This window comes from Alosa pseudoharengus, unplaced genomic scaffold, assembly GCF_046254945.1.
Source record: "Alosa pseudoharengus isolate Yale_2024_CS ecotype anadromous, Long Island Sound unplaced genomic scaffold, YU_APseudo_1.1 YU_APseudo_1.1_scf_8, whole genome shotgun sequence".
Taxonomy (NCBI): Eukaryota; Metazoa; Chordata; class Actinopteri; order Clupeiformes; family Clupeidae; genus Alosa; species Alosa pseudoharengus.
Genome location: NW_027468870.1, coordinates 40,570,764 through 40,584,896, shown reverse-complemented (window position 1 = coordinate 40,584,896; position 14,133 = coordinate 40,570,764). Strand labels below are relative to the sequence as shown.

Here is a 14,133-nt window from a genome sequence, read left to right as displayed (position 1 = left end):
CAGAAAATCTAATTAACCAAATTGTGTGATATGAGTTTTTAAATGTATGCCTACAATGGTTTATTAAGGAAACATATAGTGATTTATATGGTCAGTCATAATGTTCAATTTAATGAATAGTAAGGGAATTTGCACCATAGCCAATGCAGACAAAATTTCATATCTGCTGTGAGTCATGTCAGCTGGCGCAGGCGCAATCTATTATTTAATAATGTGCGTTCTACATGCAGTCACTTTTTTCCATAGACTGAAAGGAAACAAGCCCCCCCCCCCCCCCGTATTCTCCATAAAGATTAGTCAATTATGTACCTACTTCCTTCTGACATTCTCTAAATGACTTACGCCTACTGGTTGTGTGGGGTGTAATGGTGTGTGTGTTGGGGGGTGTAAAGATGACACAGAACACGCACGATAATTTGTGTTCTAGACACATGCTTTATTAGTACTCTCATTCATGTTATACTGAATCAAACAATTTTTAATCTCATACAGAATCAGAACCAACTTCACCGTCATAACAGAGTTCATAGCTTAACCAACTCTTGTTTTATTATACACCCCTGAGGTCAGATCAGGCCCGGATCTGGGCAACATCCGCTACAAGTAACAGCGGAGACAGTCTTTCATCACATATCATCAATATGCACACATAATTATACTGTAAGAGCATTAGACAGTATCTTTTGCCTGTTGCACTACAAGGGTTTGGTTTAGAATTGCCCTGACCCCCATTACTGCTTAGAGAATCTGAGGCGTTTATGTTTAAATGTTGAGCTTCTCAATCGCTTTTTGAGAGGGTAATCAGGGGTTTCCACTGTCTTCGCTGGTGTTTCAGCTTTGCAAGACAAAGTGCCTGAACCCATAGTACCTTTTCGACTTGGAAATAATGGTCTGATTTTAAGGGTTCTGTCAACAACATTAATGGGATATGGGACATTGATGTGACCTTGACTCTCTGCCTGTACAACATGGCTATGTAGTCTGTCTATCATATCTTCAATGCGATTGGGAATGTTTGTCCAACAGCTAACAATCCGCGTGACATTCATTAATTTTTCAACACTTGTCAACTCAGTAGTACTGCTCCCCATGGTTGGCACAGAAACTCCTGCACTGTCTGAATTGCTTTGCACCAATTTATCTGTGTTTAGATTATCCATAGTACTAGTGCTACATATGGTTGGCCCAGGGACATCTGCACTGTCTGAATGACTTTGCACTGATTTCTCTGTGATTAGATTGCCAACTGTAGTGCTTCCAGTGGTTGGCAATGGGACATACAGAGTGTCAGAATTACTTTGATCAAATCCTCTGTTTTTTTCTGGTGAAGTACAATGAATGAATGTGCATTTATTCTTTATACGTCCAGCAAATTGCAAATTTTGGATGATTGTAAAGTAATCCTCAGCTTTTCCCAGAAGCACTTGAATGAGGTCATCGATGCGCCTGTTTCTGGAGCCGCCGAGAAACTGGTACTTCAGCCTGTGGAAAAATCTGAAGAACAATATTTATAAAACAATAATTATACTGATTGCTATCAATGCTAGACACCTGTTAAATACACAGTAGGATATGTATGGCTAATAACTTAGTATGTATAGCATGTAAGGTTGGGCAAAAATGACATTTTTACCGTTCAATCACATTATTCGTTTCCGAATCCAAGTGGTTGAAGCAACGTCCATAATTTGACCACATGTGCCCAATATCCTCCCAGTGCCTTTTGAAGTAATGGCACACAGCTGGGTACTGTTTAAATTCATGACAGAACTTCTCTGATGTGGCTTTGTATTCAGCAACCTCCAAGAAATATGAAAAACACAAGTTTACATGGTACATGAATCACATCATTTTCAAATACATTAGTGGATGTAGTATGCTGTAACATGATGAAGATATGTCAAAATACTACAAATAAGCTATGTACAGTACACCTAAAACATGCCTAGAATTTCAACTCACAACATATCGCTATAGCCTACTTCACCATAGTAATGCCTATATTATCAAGTCCACGCATGCACAGACCTACTTACAATACACTTACAGTTTTACAAGCCTTGAGTTTGCAAAAAAAAGATATTATGCAATCTCTGATCTTAACATTGGAGGGTCCATGCACACTAGAGTCCGTTTTGGATAGCCATCTTTCAACTGCCTGTTGATTAAGGGAAACAATTAAACAATGGAGGACACTGACTAAATCTGAGAGTGTAAAGAAAAGCTATTGCAATATGCAGTGGACTTAAAAATGATCTACCTGCAAGACGTGATACCAGCACAAAAGGATGGCAGACTCTGGGAAAGTACTTGATAATGCATTGATTTCAGCATAGTCCTTGTCAACCATGAATGCCCTAAAAGGAAGGTTATGGCAAAATGGGTGTGACCAAAACTCAGTGCATGGTGGGGGTGTAGGTTCCAATACAGTATAAATTAAAAAAAAAAATGAACTTGGACACCATACACAGCCAATGTAAAGATGTGCCCAACAGGCTTACGTTTTTAGATTAGTAAAGATACTAGAGAGGCATGAGCCAGGTCATTGACACGAGAACCGTCACACAATTGCAACATGCACACATAAAACAAAACACTGATTTCGGTTTACCTTGGAGGGCACAAGAACTGCTTCCTCAGTTGTGCAAGAGCTTTCTCCAGAGTGTTTTGGCATTCGTTGCTAACAATGGCATATGCCACCGGAACTCCTCGTCCATGATCATCCCTTACAAGGAGTGTGAGCAGAGGAAAGTCATACTGATTGACACAGTGAGTGGTGTCCACAAACACAAGCTGCTTTCCATATTTATCTAAGTTTGACTTCATCATCGGTGTCTGAAGAAGAATAATCAGCTCCTGATATGACGTGTATGGCTGGTAAAATAACACATGCTCTTGCATTGCCCCAGTCAATAAACATTCAACACTCTGGTTGTCATTAGAATTGAAGTGTTTCCTTCTCGTGACAGTTGTTCTCACATTGTCAATATCACGTGGAGTGACAAAGTACATTCTATCATGAACGTTACTGTGTCCTTGATTTCTGGCCCACTTGTGACACTCGGTTAATATTATGTCTGGTTTTGTTCCAAGGGAAAGGAGCTCTTCTATTTTAATTTTCAGCTCAGGGGCCATACAGTTTGAGTGTACATCCCCAGGATCGCTGGTGCTATGGTTAGTATGGTGGTCATATACACGCTGTACAATTACTGTGTAACCTTCCCAATAAGTGCTGACTTTGAATGAGACATAAGCCTTGCAGCCTACAGATCGGTAACTTTTCGGCTTTGGATGTCCAAACCGAAGACAATTAAATTTGAAATAATTTTTTTCCTGGTCTTTCTTTGAGGTGCAATTGAATGTGCTGTATTGTCCATCCAGGTTTTTCAGTTTGCCCATTACAATGGTATGAATATCTTTCTGTTGACGTGGTATGACACAAACATCTAGTTTAGCTTTCCTGGATCCACCTTTTCCTTTCTCTTCATTGATAACTGCTTTTTTAATAATATCCTCCATCTCTGAAAGAAAATAACACATGCTTTTAACCTCCACAGACTTTACTCACAATACTTTCCATTATACAGTTAATAAATAACCCAGCAGCTAAAACTAACCTAACTGGGCATTTGAAATTAACCAAACTTAAGCCAAGTGCCCTGATAGGTTAGCTTTAGGTGCTGGAAAAATGTAGTTTTTGCTATATAGACAGCACTTGTGACCTTGAACAACAGGGCTATAGATCGCATAATGCCAGAGTTATGATTTAATGGCAGCAATTACTCTGGGACTGTAATGCTGTGATTGTCCTGGGCTACCACTTAAATGTACACTATTCAGGTTTAGGTATCTTTACAGACTGTATAGTTCCCTCTAGAGTCACAATGCATTTATATGTTACTCTGCTACTGTAAATAGCAAAGTTCTTCCGACATATATCCCTCCCTACACAATGCAAATGCTTTTGTTGTGGAGGTGAAGGATTAACTACAGGCAAAAACTATCTCCAAAGAGCTCTATATACTGACAAGGTATGTTTTACGATTCTTGCTAGATTTGGCGGGGCACTGGTTTTGGAAGTTGCACAGCTGGTTTCTCGGTAGGGACCCACTAGGCCTATGCTGTACAGCTATGCTAGGTGAACAATTCGCCTATGACAAGTTTGTTTACCATCAAATTGCCTTCATGAAGGTAAAAATATGGCATAACGGTGCATAATCTTGCACGAAGGTCAAGAATAAAAATGACCTTGACTTTACAAACGCTCTATGACAGTCCAGGATAAATGTAATGCTGGTGGTCCTGGATCAACACTTAATGACAGCATAGAATAACTGTGGCTGTAATTGTCCAGGACTAACAATAAACAACAGTCCAGGATTAATGTCACTCTGAGATGGCCCTGGATCAACACGTAATGACAGCATAGAATAACTGTGGCTGTGATTGTCCAGGACTAACAATAAACAACAGTCCAGGATCAATGTAATGCTGTGATGGTCCTGGATCAACACTTAATGACAGCATAGAATAACTGTGGCTGTAATTGTCCAGGACTAACAATAAACAATAGTCCAGGATGAATGTCACTCTGTGATGGTCCTGGATCAACACTTAATGACAGCATAGAATAACTGTGGCTGTGATTGTCCAGGACTAACAATAAACAACAGTCCAGGATCAATGTAATGCTGTGATGGTCCTGGATCAACACTTAATGACAGCATAGAATGACTGTGGCTGTGATTGTCCAGGACTAACAATAAACAACAGTCCAGGATGAATGTCACTCTGTGATGGTCCTGGGCTAACATTTTGCGATACCACAGGATAAATGTGATTCTGTGATGCCCCCTGGACTAACGCTTTATTTTTAATTGCTTATCTGTTTCAATTCAAATTCACTTTCATCACCTCCACTGCTATCAATGAAGGTGTGGCATTTCTGTCTGTCAGAAATAAATTGCCCCCCAACACCACCACTTTCATGTGAGGCAGGAGACTTGCAGCTAATTGTAGCATCGCATATGCATATATGCGTTGCTAATGCCATAACGTTTGATTAAAACACACATTGCTAAGGAGTTTTGTCTGTAATGTTATTTATGCAAACATGTCTACAGACTCACACTGGCTTAGCTTGAACATTTTAGTAGTAAGCTACCTTTAGGCTAGTTCATACCACCACAAGTCTGCTATTGCACTAGCTGGTCATGCTAGGTAGCCTGTTTTTCATAGGATCAAAGTGCTTACAGCCTAATGACAGACATTCCATCATGTTAAGAGATATAACTGGGCACTAATATTTTATTTCTTATCAATATCAGACTTGGTAACTCAATTTTTTCCAATTGTATAACAGCTAGCACACTACCTAGTTATGCTAGATATCATTATTAGATTGTTTTTAGACACATTAACTCTATAATGGTTTTGACATCATATAACCTAATGTCAGACATTACACTTCCCCCCATTACAAATGCAACCCATGCCCCCCAAATTAGTGCTTAAAACTCTTGGAAATAGGCTATCTTACCTGTAAGGCACGATTGTAAAGAATCACACAGTGAAGAATCCACTTGTCTGCGATGCACGGCTAGTAGCTCTGAAATTTGAAATTGGCGGGAGCCTGTTTTTTTCACCTTCACGTCGCACTTTTAATGACATCACAATCCAAACTTGCCACTGATTGGTTGGTTGTAATGTTAATCCAGGGCAAATAACTTCGTTATTGATCCTGGACTGTTAGTTACTTGGTGATATCAGATCCTGCTCAACACCACACAGGCAACCAGCTCATTGCCCAGAGCTGGATGGGTCTATTATAACGCCTGCCACTTCATCTTGGGACCCAGTTGAAGGTACAGTGTCTTTGAATTTTCCATTTCCAAGTAAATACAATTTCATGACAAGGAACTTGAGAGTAAGTAACTTTTTTTTTGTTGTAAACAGCACAAGTGACTCATCACACAGAGGGAGGTGGCTTGGCCATGGAGACGGAAATAAGAGGTAAGAACACTCACTTAATTTGTTCACATATGCAGGTATATAATGTATTTAACAACTAAAACTAACACCATCCATTTTCCATAGCAATAAGGACAACCATTACCGCATGGCACAGCGAATGGACGCATTTGAGAAGAAGATGGATGAGCTGCTCATGCTCTTAAGGAGCTCCCAGTCACCTCCCTCTGCTCCAGTCGATGACATATTGCTGTCATCCTGCTCGACAGTCACTGAGCTGCAGGAGAGGAGGAACAAAATGCCCTCCCTCCAGGACTTGTACTCTGGGACCTAAGCGGACAGAGACCATCACCAAAGACTCCACATATCCTGCACACACACTCTTTAACTTCCTCCCCTCTGGCAGGCGCTACAGATCCCTGCACACAAAAACAACCAGACACAAGAACAACTATTTTCCCACTGCCGTCACTCTCCTAAACTGCAGATAAGTGGGGTCATCCCCACTTTGACCGTTTACCTGCCCATTACATACTTTATCATTCCAATATGTGTCTTGCACACTACATTTGCACTATTACTTTGCACTCTACATCACACTCCATGTGTACTTATATTGGTATTATGTCTTATTTGTATAGTTGTTTTGTATATTGTGTTGGTATCTGCCACAATGTATATTGTTGTCTCTATTGTACAGTATGTCTGTCTATTTGTTGAATGTATAGAGCACCTACCAAAGTCAAATGCCTTATGTTAATATACTTAGCTAACACTAAGTCTAATTTATATATATATATTGTTAGGCCTTTTATATTGTTTTTTTTTGTCTTTTGATAATTTTATATTAAAGTTATAAGTTCCATCGATTTTGCCTGTTCATTCTTTCCTGCTAATATATAATAATGCATTCCTGCTCATGCTGTTTAAAGTAATAATACAATTGGTATGCAAAGGTTGCAATGTTAGGGCAAGGTTCCCTAAAGGTTGCAATATTTAGGGAAGGGAACGTTCCCTAAATGTTACAACGTTTAGGGAACGTTAGGGGAAGGTTTCTAAAGTTTGCAACGGTTAGGGGAACGTTCAGGGAACGTTTTATATAACCAAGAACTAACGTTTCCGGAACATTCAGCAAACTTTCCATGGGAACCAAAACTTACTCAAAAACTAACCTTCGGGGAACTTTTGGGAACCAAAAACTAACGTTTCCGAAACCAAAAACTATGGTTCCCAGAACGTTTTGGAAACCATAAATTGTTAGCTGGGTTGCTTTAAAGCAGAGATTTCACAGAAGTCATCTATTTTTCAACTTGCCAAAATGCTGGTGGTAGATTATGACGGTGTAACATCCACATTCGGGGAAGTGTGCACTGCTCTCATGTTGTTTCTGACATTGCCTGTGACTGTGGCAACAGCTGAGCGATCTTTTTCCAAATGTTCAACAATTGCTGGTGTACAGGCTATAATCAATTAGCTAAATCATTTGTCCAGCTGTTTAAACATTTTTTCGTGTTACATTCAAACGCAAAAGTTGCTTTGATATCTTTTTTGTTTAAACGTCGGCAAGCAGGCATGCTGCGGTTGCAATGAATGAGGATAATTGGTTTTATCTGCGGTGTTATTTTTTGCATTTTGAATATGACTCGCTCCAGTCTCAACAGCACGTCTACTTTTTTGCACAGTGCTTTCTTAAAGGAGCTGCACCCTCTTACAACAATTGCATCTACATTTTCATATTAGAATGTTTTGTCAAGTGTCAAGTGACCGTGATCAATTTAAGTTTCCGTGCCCCCGCTGAAAGTCGCTTATCGTTACACTATCAAATCTATAAGTAACCGTGACAAATAGGGTATAAGATATATAAACTCACGCTATTGTATTATCATATATGTTTGGTAATGGCTCAGCTTTCTCTGATTGTTCTACTGACTTGGAAACTGCATAATGGAAGCAGTAAGTCAAGTCGCATCAAAAATAGTAGTGGCACCAAAGTGACACCTTGTGGTTGTTTGTGTCAACTGCAGTTTGTGCCATTTCTGCCGAGAAAATGGGGATCGTGATTCCTGAAGGAACCCGTCCAAACTCAACAGGAACCCACTGTAGCAACCATGAACTGTTGAGTTATGTCTGTGAATGTGTGCAGTGTTCCAGTGCGTGCCTATTTAGCAATTTAGCGTTGGATTGCCAAACGACGCTACTGTCGTAGTTGAATAGATCACACAGCTGTGCAAAGACAGCAGACAAATGTGCAGGCACGGAATGGCAGTGAGTGCAGAGTGGTCACCTGAAAGTCAGTTAGGAGAGCCAGTTGAATGCCCGAGCAGCCGGATGATAATCCACAAGGTATCCAGACAGGACAGTAGCCAGCACTGGAAGTTAACTTTCACTGGTAAATCCAAGGTTAGCGCTTTCAACTAAGCAAGCCTATCCCGCACTTTTTAACTAGCGAATGCGGAGGGAGAATATTTTGCCAGGAATCCACCAAACACTTAGCTCTCTTCTAAAAAAGGAAGTACAGTATATTGAACTTATACTGCCTTCACGCTGACCGTAAACTTGGAGGACCCGACTTTAAAATCCCAACCTCCAAATAAAGTGTGTTCATGAGATCAGCTCGGAAAACAAATACATGAAATAAGTTATTATGACCGCTGCGCAGCGAAGCGATGGTCATATAGGTTTATAGTACGGTGTCTTCCGCTGGATTTTCTTGTAAAAATTGATTTTTTTGCATATTTTGCAAGTATAGAGTCTAATGAACAAGATTTTTTTTGTCTTCAAATTTTCACGATCCATTTTCACACTTAGATGACATCATCATTTATATAATGCATAATTAAGACCGGGACTACTATCACTTGGGGGTCAAATTATTAGGGTATTCTTATCAATATCATATTTAATTAGCTGATTTTTTAGTTTTAAACCTGCTAATTAGCATTTGCGGCCGAAAACTGGCCTCCATAGGCAACATAGAACGGGTGAATAGGGTAAACAATTTAACTCCTTTATATTCTTATGAAACTTTACTAGTTGATTATTTATGTAGAGACAATATTTTTTTGCATTACAAGTTTTCTGAAAATATATGTTTATGGATGTAATTTAACAATATCTCATTAATTATGCACTAATTTGCATACATTTCAATTACAGACATCTGAATATTGGATAGTTAGCATTGAAAGTAGTCACGTTCTTAATTCTAAGACTTCATTGCTTCTCTCGCACGCCCGGCCTGTTAGCTGTGGATAACCCGTTGCTTTTAAAGAGAGCAAATGCACATGGTTTAGTGTCTGAGCAATGTTTTCCCTTGAGTTATTTGTTTTTGTATTAGTTCAGGCTGTGAGAGGGCCATCCGTGGTTTGTCTGTTTGTCTGTACCTTATATTCTTTTGTTTGTTAATTTTGCCTACTGTTACTCAACTACCCATGCCTATGACACCTATGGTGTACTGTGTTGCCTGTACTATTATAGATTATTTACAAGACAAATTTCTCTTAAGGTAGACAATAGAATGACATGGCAGGTCAAGGAAAGCATCAAGAAAAGCAAAGATTAAAAAATCGTTTTTTTGACATAGGCAACAAGATTAGAGGTGTTTTTACACTTTTCAAACACTCAAAGTTTTAAACTATGGATATGGTTTTAGAACCAACAACCTTTCTACATTATCTGGGGGTTTTGTGTGAAAAAAGTGGAATTAATTGTCAAAAAATTAGAAGAAAATGTGAAAATCACTAGATATAATCGCTTATTTTAAAACATACAGATAAAAACACTAAAGATGGATCGTGAAAATTTGAAGACAAAAAAATCTTGTTCCTTAGACTCTATATTAGCAAAATATGCAAAAAAAATAAATTTTTACATGGAAATCCAAACACAGCGTACTGTACTATTAGTCAGAGTTTTTTCTTCCCTTTTTTTTCACATGTATAATTTTCCGTCAAGGATTCCCGGGACACTGAAAGACCAGGGTGCACGAAACTTGGTGGGCATGTAGCCCCACAAGGATAGCATGGAACCATTGTTTTTCGTTTTGATCCGTCACCCCCCCTGCCAGACTTTTTCCGTCAAGGATTCCCGGGACACTGAAAGACCAGGGTGCACGAAACTTGGTGGGCATGTAGCCCCACAAGGATAGCATGGAACCATTGTTTTTCGTTTTGATCCGTCACCCCCCCTGCCGGACTTGACCCCCCAAAAAGAGGGTAGGGCGGACACAGTTTTCTGTGAATATCTCGAGAATTGTAGGGCGTAGGAGGACCACCTTTTTTTTGTATTAACCCTTTAGCCGCCAGGGTTTAAAAAGAATAAATTGGATTTGTACATCAAAATTTCAAAAGGCCATGGCTTGCAAGTGGTCAGAGATAAAGTCCTACTGTAAATGTGAAAATCATTTAGTATGAACAGAAGTTTATGAAGGGGGTAAATTTACTCATCTAATTTGCATATTATGACGTCACTGGATGGTAACCACCGTGAATTATGCACATTTCAGTAAATACTAGATGTTGAACATATTTGAGCAGTTTTACTTTCTTTTTTTGTCATTTCACCGACATAACAAATGAACAGGAATACAGTCACATGTAAACCAACAATAGTAAACTATTACTATAATCACAAACCCTATGCTACTATACAATAAAGTAGCATGGTCAAATCAGTTCCTATCGCGGGTGACGTTGTAGTTCTTCAGAGCCCTATTTTTACAACCCCTGCTGTCTATACCACGTCCATTACGGACACTATCATCACTATTGCCACTGGCACCTCCAGCTATGTTGGGCAGAGGGTCGAAATAAGCTTGGTATGCTTAGTGGACACTGTCGCAAAGACGTACCTCCATTCACAGACGCACCGTGACTATCAGTCAATAGACGATCGATCATATTCTCTAAAAGGCAGATATTCTCCTTCAGAATCAGAATAGATGATTAACAGATCCAAGACTTCATCACACGTTAATTTTTTTTTCAACATTTGGTGTATTTCTGCTTCAATTTGTGCAAAACTATGGCCTGCATCGCTTCCGCGTTATGGAGGAAATGCACGTCTTCTTTGTGTGTTTCTCGCGTGTTTTTCACATGCTTCCTGAAAACTTTAAAAAAAAAGGTTGAGCTTGAATCGAAGCTCTGGGTGTCTGCCAACTAGTGGTCAAGAGTACAAATGAGATTTTACACTGTACTCGCGTCTATCGTCTGTTTTATTCAGTAATGACGCTTGTTGCAATATTGCGACATGGGCGGTTAGAGGGTTAAAGGGGACATATTATGCAAATTTCACTTTTTGCATCCTTTTGTACCTCCATTTGGGTCTCTACAGCTCCTAATAACACTCCAAGCGCGAAAAAAAGACATCCATCCGTTTTCTGTGAGTCAATTGAACGATTTTGGTGTCAGGAATCATAGGCTTCTATGAGCCATTTGAATGGCTCCCTTATACTGACGTCAAAATAAGGAAATTTGCATAGAACCACCCTGGCGCCACCCCTCACCTCTCAACCCCCACATAGCCCCACCCACTCAATCAGTTGAAGATCCGCCATTAGTTTGCTGGTTTAACAAGCACGGACACCGAGCGCAATGGCTACAAGCAAGAGCAAGTCACACGTGAAGTGTTGTGTTGTTGGCTGCACAGAACAACACAAATCCTTGCACTTTCTCCCAGCCAAAGAGAACAGAAGAACCGAGTGGCTCCATTTCATTTTCGATGGCCATGTTCCAGCAACAGTCGGCAAAAATCTTGTGTGTGCGAACCACTTCAAGGCAGACTGCTTTGAAAACCTAGGACAGTACACTGAGGGATTAGCCATCAAACTTCGTTTGACAGAGGGATCTGTACCTACTGTCCGTGGCAAGTCACAAGATGAGACATGTAAGTACTTTCAAATAATGACTTTTGTGTTTCTATCGCAGTTACGCATGAACTAACGTTAGGTTGTTCGAGTTTTGTCATTTAGCACAAGCTAACGCAAACATTACGGCTAACGTTAGCCCTGCATCTGCTTGGAGTGAGCATTTTCTCCATTCCAAATTGCACACAGCCGATCGAGTCATATTTGACAATCCCAGTCAATAATATCTGAAAGTAATGATTGTTAAAATGTTGTCTAGACGCTAGACCTCCATTAAATATTGTCATGTTATCCACAATTGAGGCGACCAACAGCTAAAAGCCCTTAGTATATGCTAATGTTAGCTTGTAGCCTCACTTTATAACGTTATCCAGTGTTTGCACATTTCCCCTATAGCTCTATTTCATTTAAGCTGCAAGGGTTTGTCACAATTTGTAGTCGTTTTGTCCTTACTGATGAGGAGTTAGATATGGTCATGTTATCTACAATGAAGGTGGCCAGTAAGCTCTTAGTCTAGGCTAATGTTTGCTGTTGTAAATAAAGAGAGATATAGTACTGACAGTGCAAGAAGTTGTAGCCTCAGTTTTAGCTCAAAGTAAACGTGCATATTATGTGCATGCCATTATTTTCATGTTTGGTTTTCTCTTTACTGCGCAAGACTCTACCTGGCTGCTCTGCATTACAATGAGGATGCTGCACGAGACCAGGCCACCTTATCCTCTGGGGACCCTCTCTACAGGATGCATTTCCCAAAGTACAGGAAGGGAGAGGGCTTCATCATGGGCGAGGTCTTTGTGGACCAAGAAGCATACAGGGAGGAACTCCTGAAAATAAGCATTCCTCCGGACCTGTCCTCAGAGTTTGAGCACCCAGAGAAGGAGGAGGTGATCGCCAACTATGTGTCTCGCTCATGGGCATAGATTTAGGGTGGGACGCTCATGACTAGTCCTAACCAATATTTTAAGATGACAAAATTGTCCCCACCAATATTTTAGCGAACTCATTTGTGCTGCTGATCATTCCGACAGCCAGCACGACAGTACAAGAAACGTCGTCATTTGATTGGCTGAAAAACCGAGGGGGAGGGGGAAGGGTTATCTGCACATATTGCTTTATTCTTGCACTGGTAGTCGAGCGAGCGGGTGAGTCAACGACAACGGTAAGTTACCAGGGCTGTCTGTCCATACATAGGCCTACCCCATAAAAGGCCAGAGTGAAACATTTTGATATTCCCTTTTCCCTTCAGCATACACACAAACCCCTTTTTGTGGTGTGTAGATCAGCTATGCCAGTGTTTTTCAACCTTTTTTGTGCCACGGCACACTTTTGACACTTAAAATGTCCCACGGCACACTAACATCCTGTGTGAAGAAAAAATAAACATACCAAAGCCTAAAATTTCAAATAATACAGTACACAGATATGGCCTTATTATGGCTTCTATGCAAGACCTGCTCAATAAAACAAGTGCCCTCTGTTTCATTTGTAGGTGACTATCTAATTTAATTGTTGTTATGAACTGGATATGTGATGATTCTGTGAATACTGGATATGGGGCCCCCATTGTACAATGCCTGCATACCACAAATAGTGCAATCATACAATCAATTAGAGCATGTGGTTATAAATTCTTTGATGCAACAGTTGCTTTTCTGGACCAGTGGGTGACATTTGGGTAATTTTCTGCGGCACACCTGATGATCTCTCACGGCACACTAGTGTGCCCCGGCACAGTAGTTGAAAAACACCGAGCTATGCCACCCAAGAAGAAGAAAGGGGACATACGAAGCTTTTTCATAAAGCAGAGTGTAAGTAAGCAAAATAACTAGCCACACAAGCTAGCAGTGGTAGTGACCAGGGTTTCAAATTATGCAGATTCTATTATGTGGAAAAATAGTATTAACTGGTGATAGCATATGTTACCCAGGATATTGTTAAAGATAAACCTAGCTTCTGTAATCTTTCAACCAAGGTCAGGAGTATTGATTAGGGGTGTGCAGCACGGTCGCATAGAAGTCGCGCTATCACAATAGATGACCAAGTCACTGAATGTTAATTAGCCTACCTTAAGTTAGAATCTTGGAAGTCACAATAAACATTGGATCTGGACATTTTTCGTTTCTATTCTGTTTATGTTATGTATTTCTGAATGTAGCCTACACAATGCAGAGAAATAAAAGGGAGACCCAAATTCGTTTGAAGGACTGTCATTGCATTGTTATGACACATGCTGTAAAAACGTGTTGGCAATGTGAATAAGTTAACACTGTTGGTTATTCAAATATAATGAATCATTATTT

At 40.0% G+C, this 14,133-nt stretch overlaps 1 protein-coding gene and 1 long non-coding RNA gene across 4 annotated transcripts; one reads left to right on the top strand and one right to left on the bottom strand.

Annotated features, from left to right (window-relative positions):
- Positions 1-444: 444 nt before the first annotated feature.
- LOC143111575 (uncharacterized) lies at positions 445-5,750 on the bottom strand. 2 transcript variants are annotated; one of them, XM_076273815.1, is made up of 6 exons: positions 5,540-5,750; positions 2,612-3,521; positions 2,261-2,357; positions 2,048-2,158; positions 1,634-1,800; positions 445-1,494 (listed from the first exon to the last, which is right to left on the bottom strand). In XM_076273815.1, the coding sequence occupies exons 2-6, from the start codon at positions 3,517-3,519 to the stop codon at positions 732-734; spliced, it is 2,046 nt and encodes a 681-aa protein (XP_076129930.1). In that variant the 5' UTR covers positions 3,520-3,521; positions 5,540-5,750; the 3' UTR covers positions 445-731. The 2 variants fall into 2 exon arrangements, with proteins under 2 accessions (XP_076129930.1, XP_076129929.1); XM_076273814.1 differs by having other exon boundaries at positions 2,612-5,750.
- Positions 5,751-5,779: 29 nt separating this feature from the next.
- LOC143112079 (uncharacterized) lies at positions 5,780-6,835 on the top strand. Of its 2 annotated transcripts, XR_012984668.1 has the most exons (3): positions 5,780-5,864; positions 5,956-6,012; positions 6,097-6,835. It is a non-coding gene; the product is annotated as an uncharacterized LOC143112079 (long non-coding RNA). The 2 variants fall into 2 exon arrangements; XR_012984667.1 differs by lacking the exon at positions 5,780-5,864 and having other exon boundaries at positions 5,928-6,012.
- Positions 6,836-14,133: the final 7,298 nt, after the last annotated feature.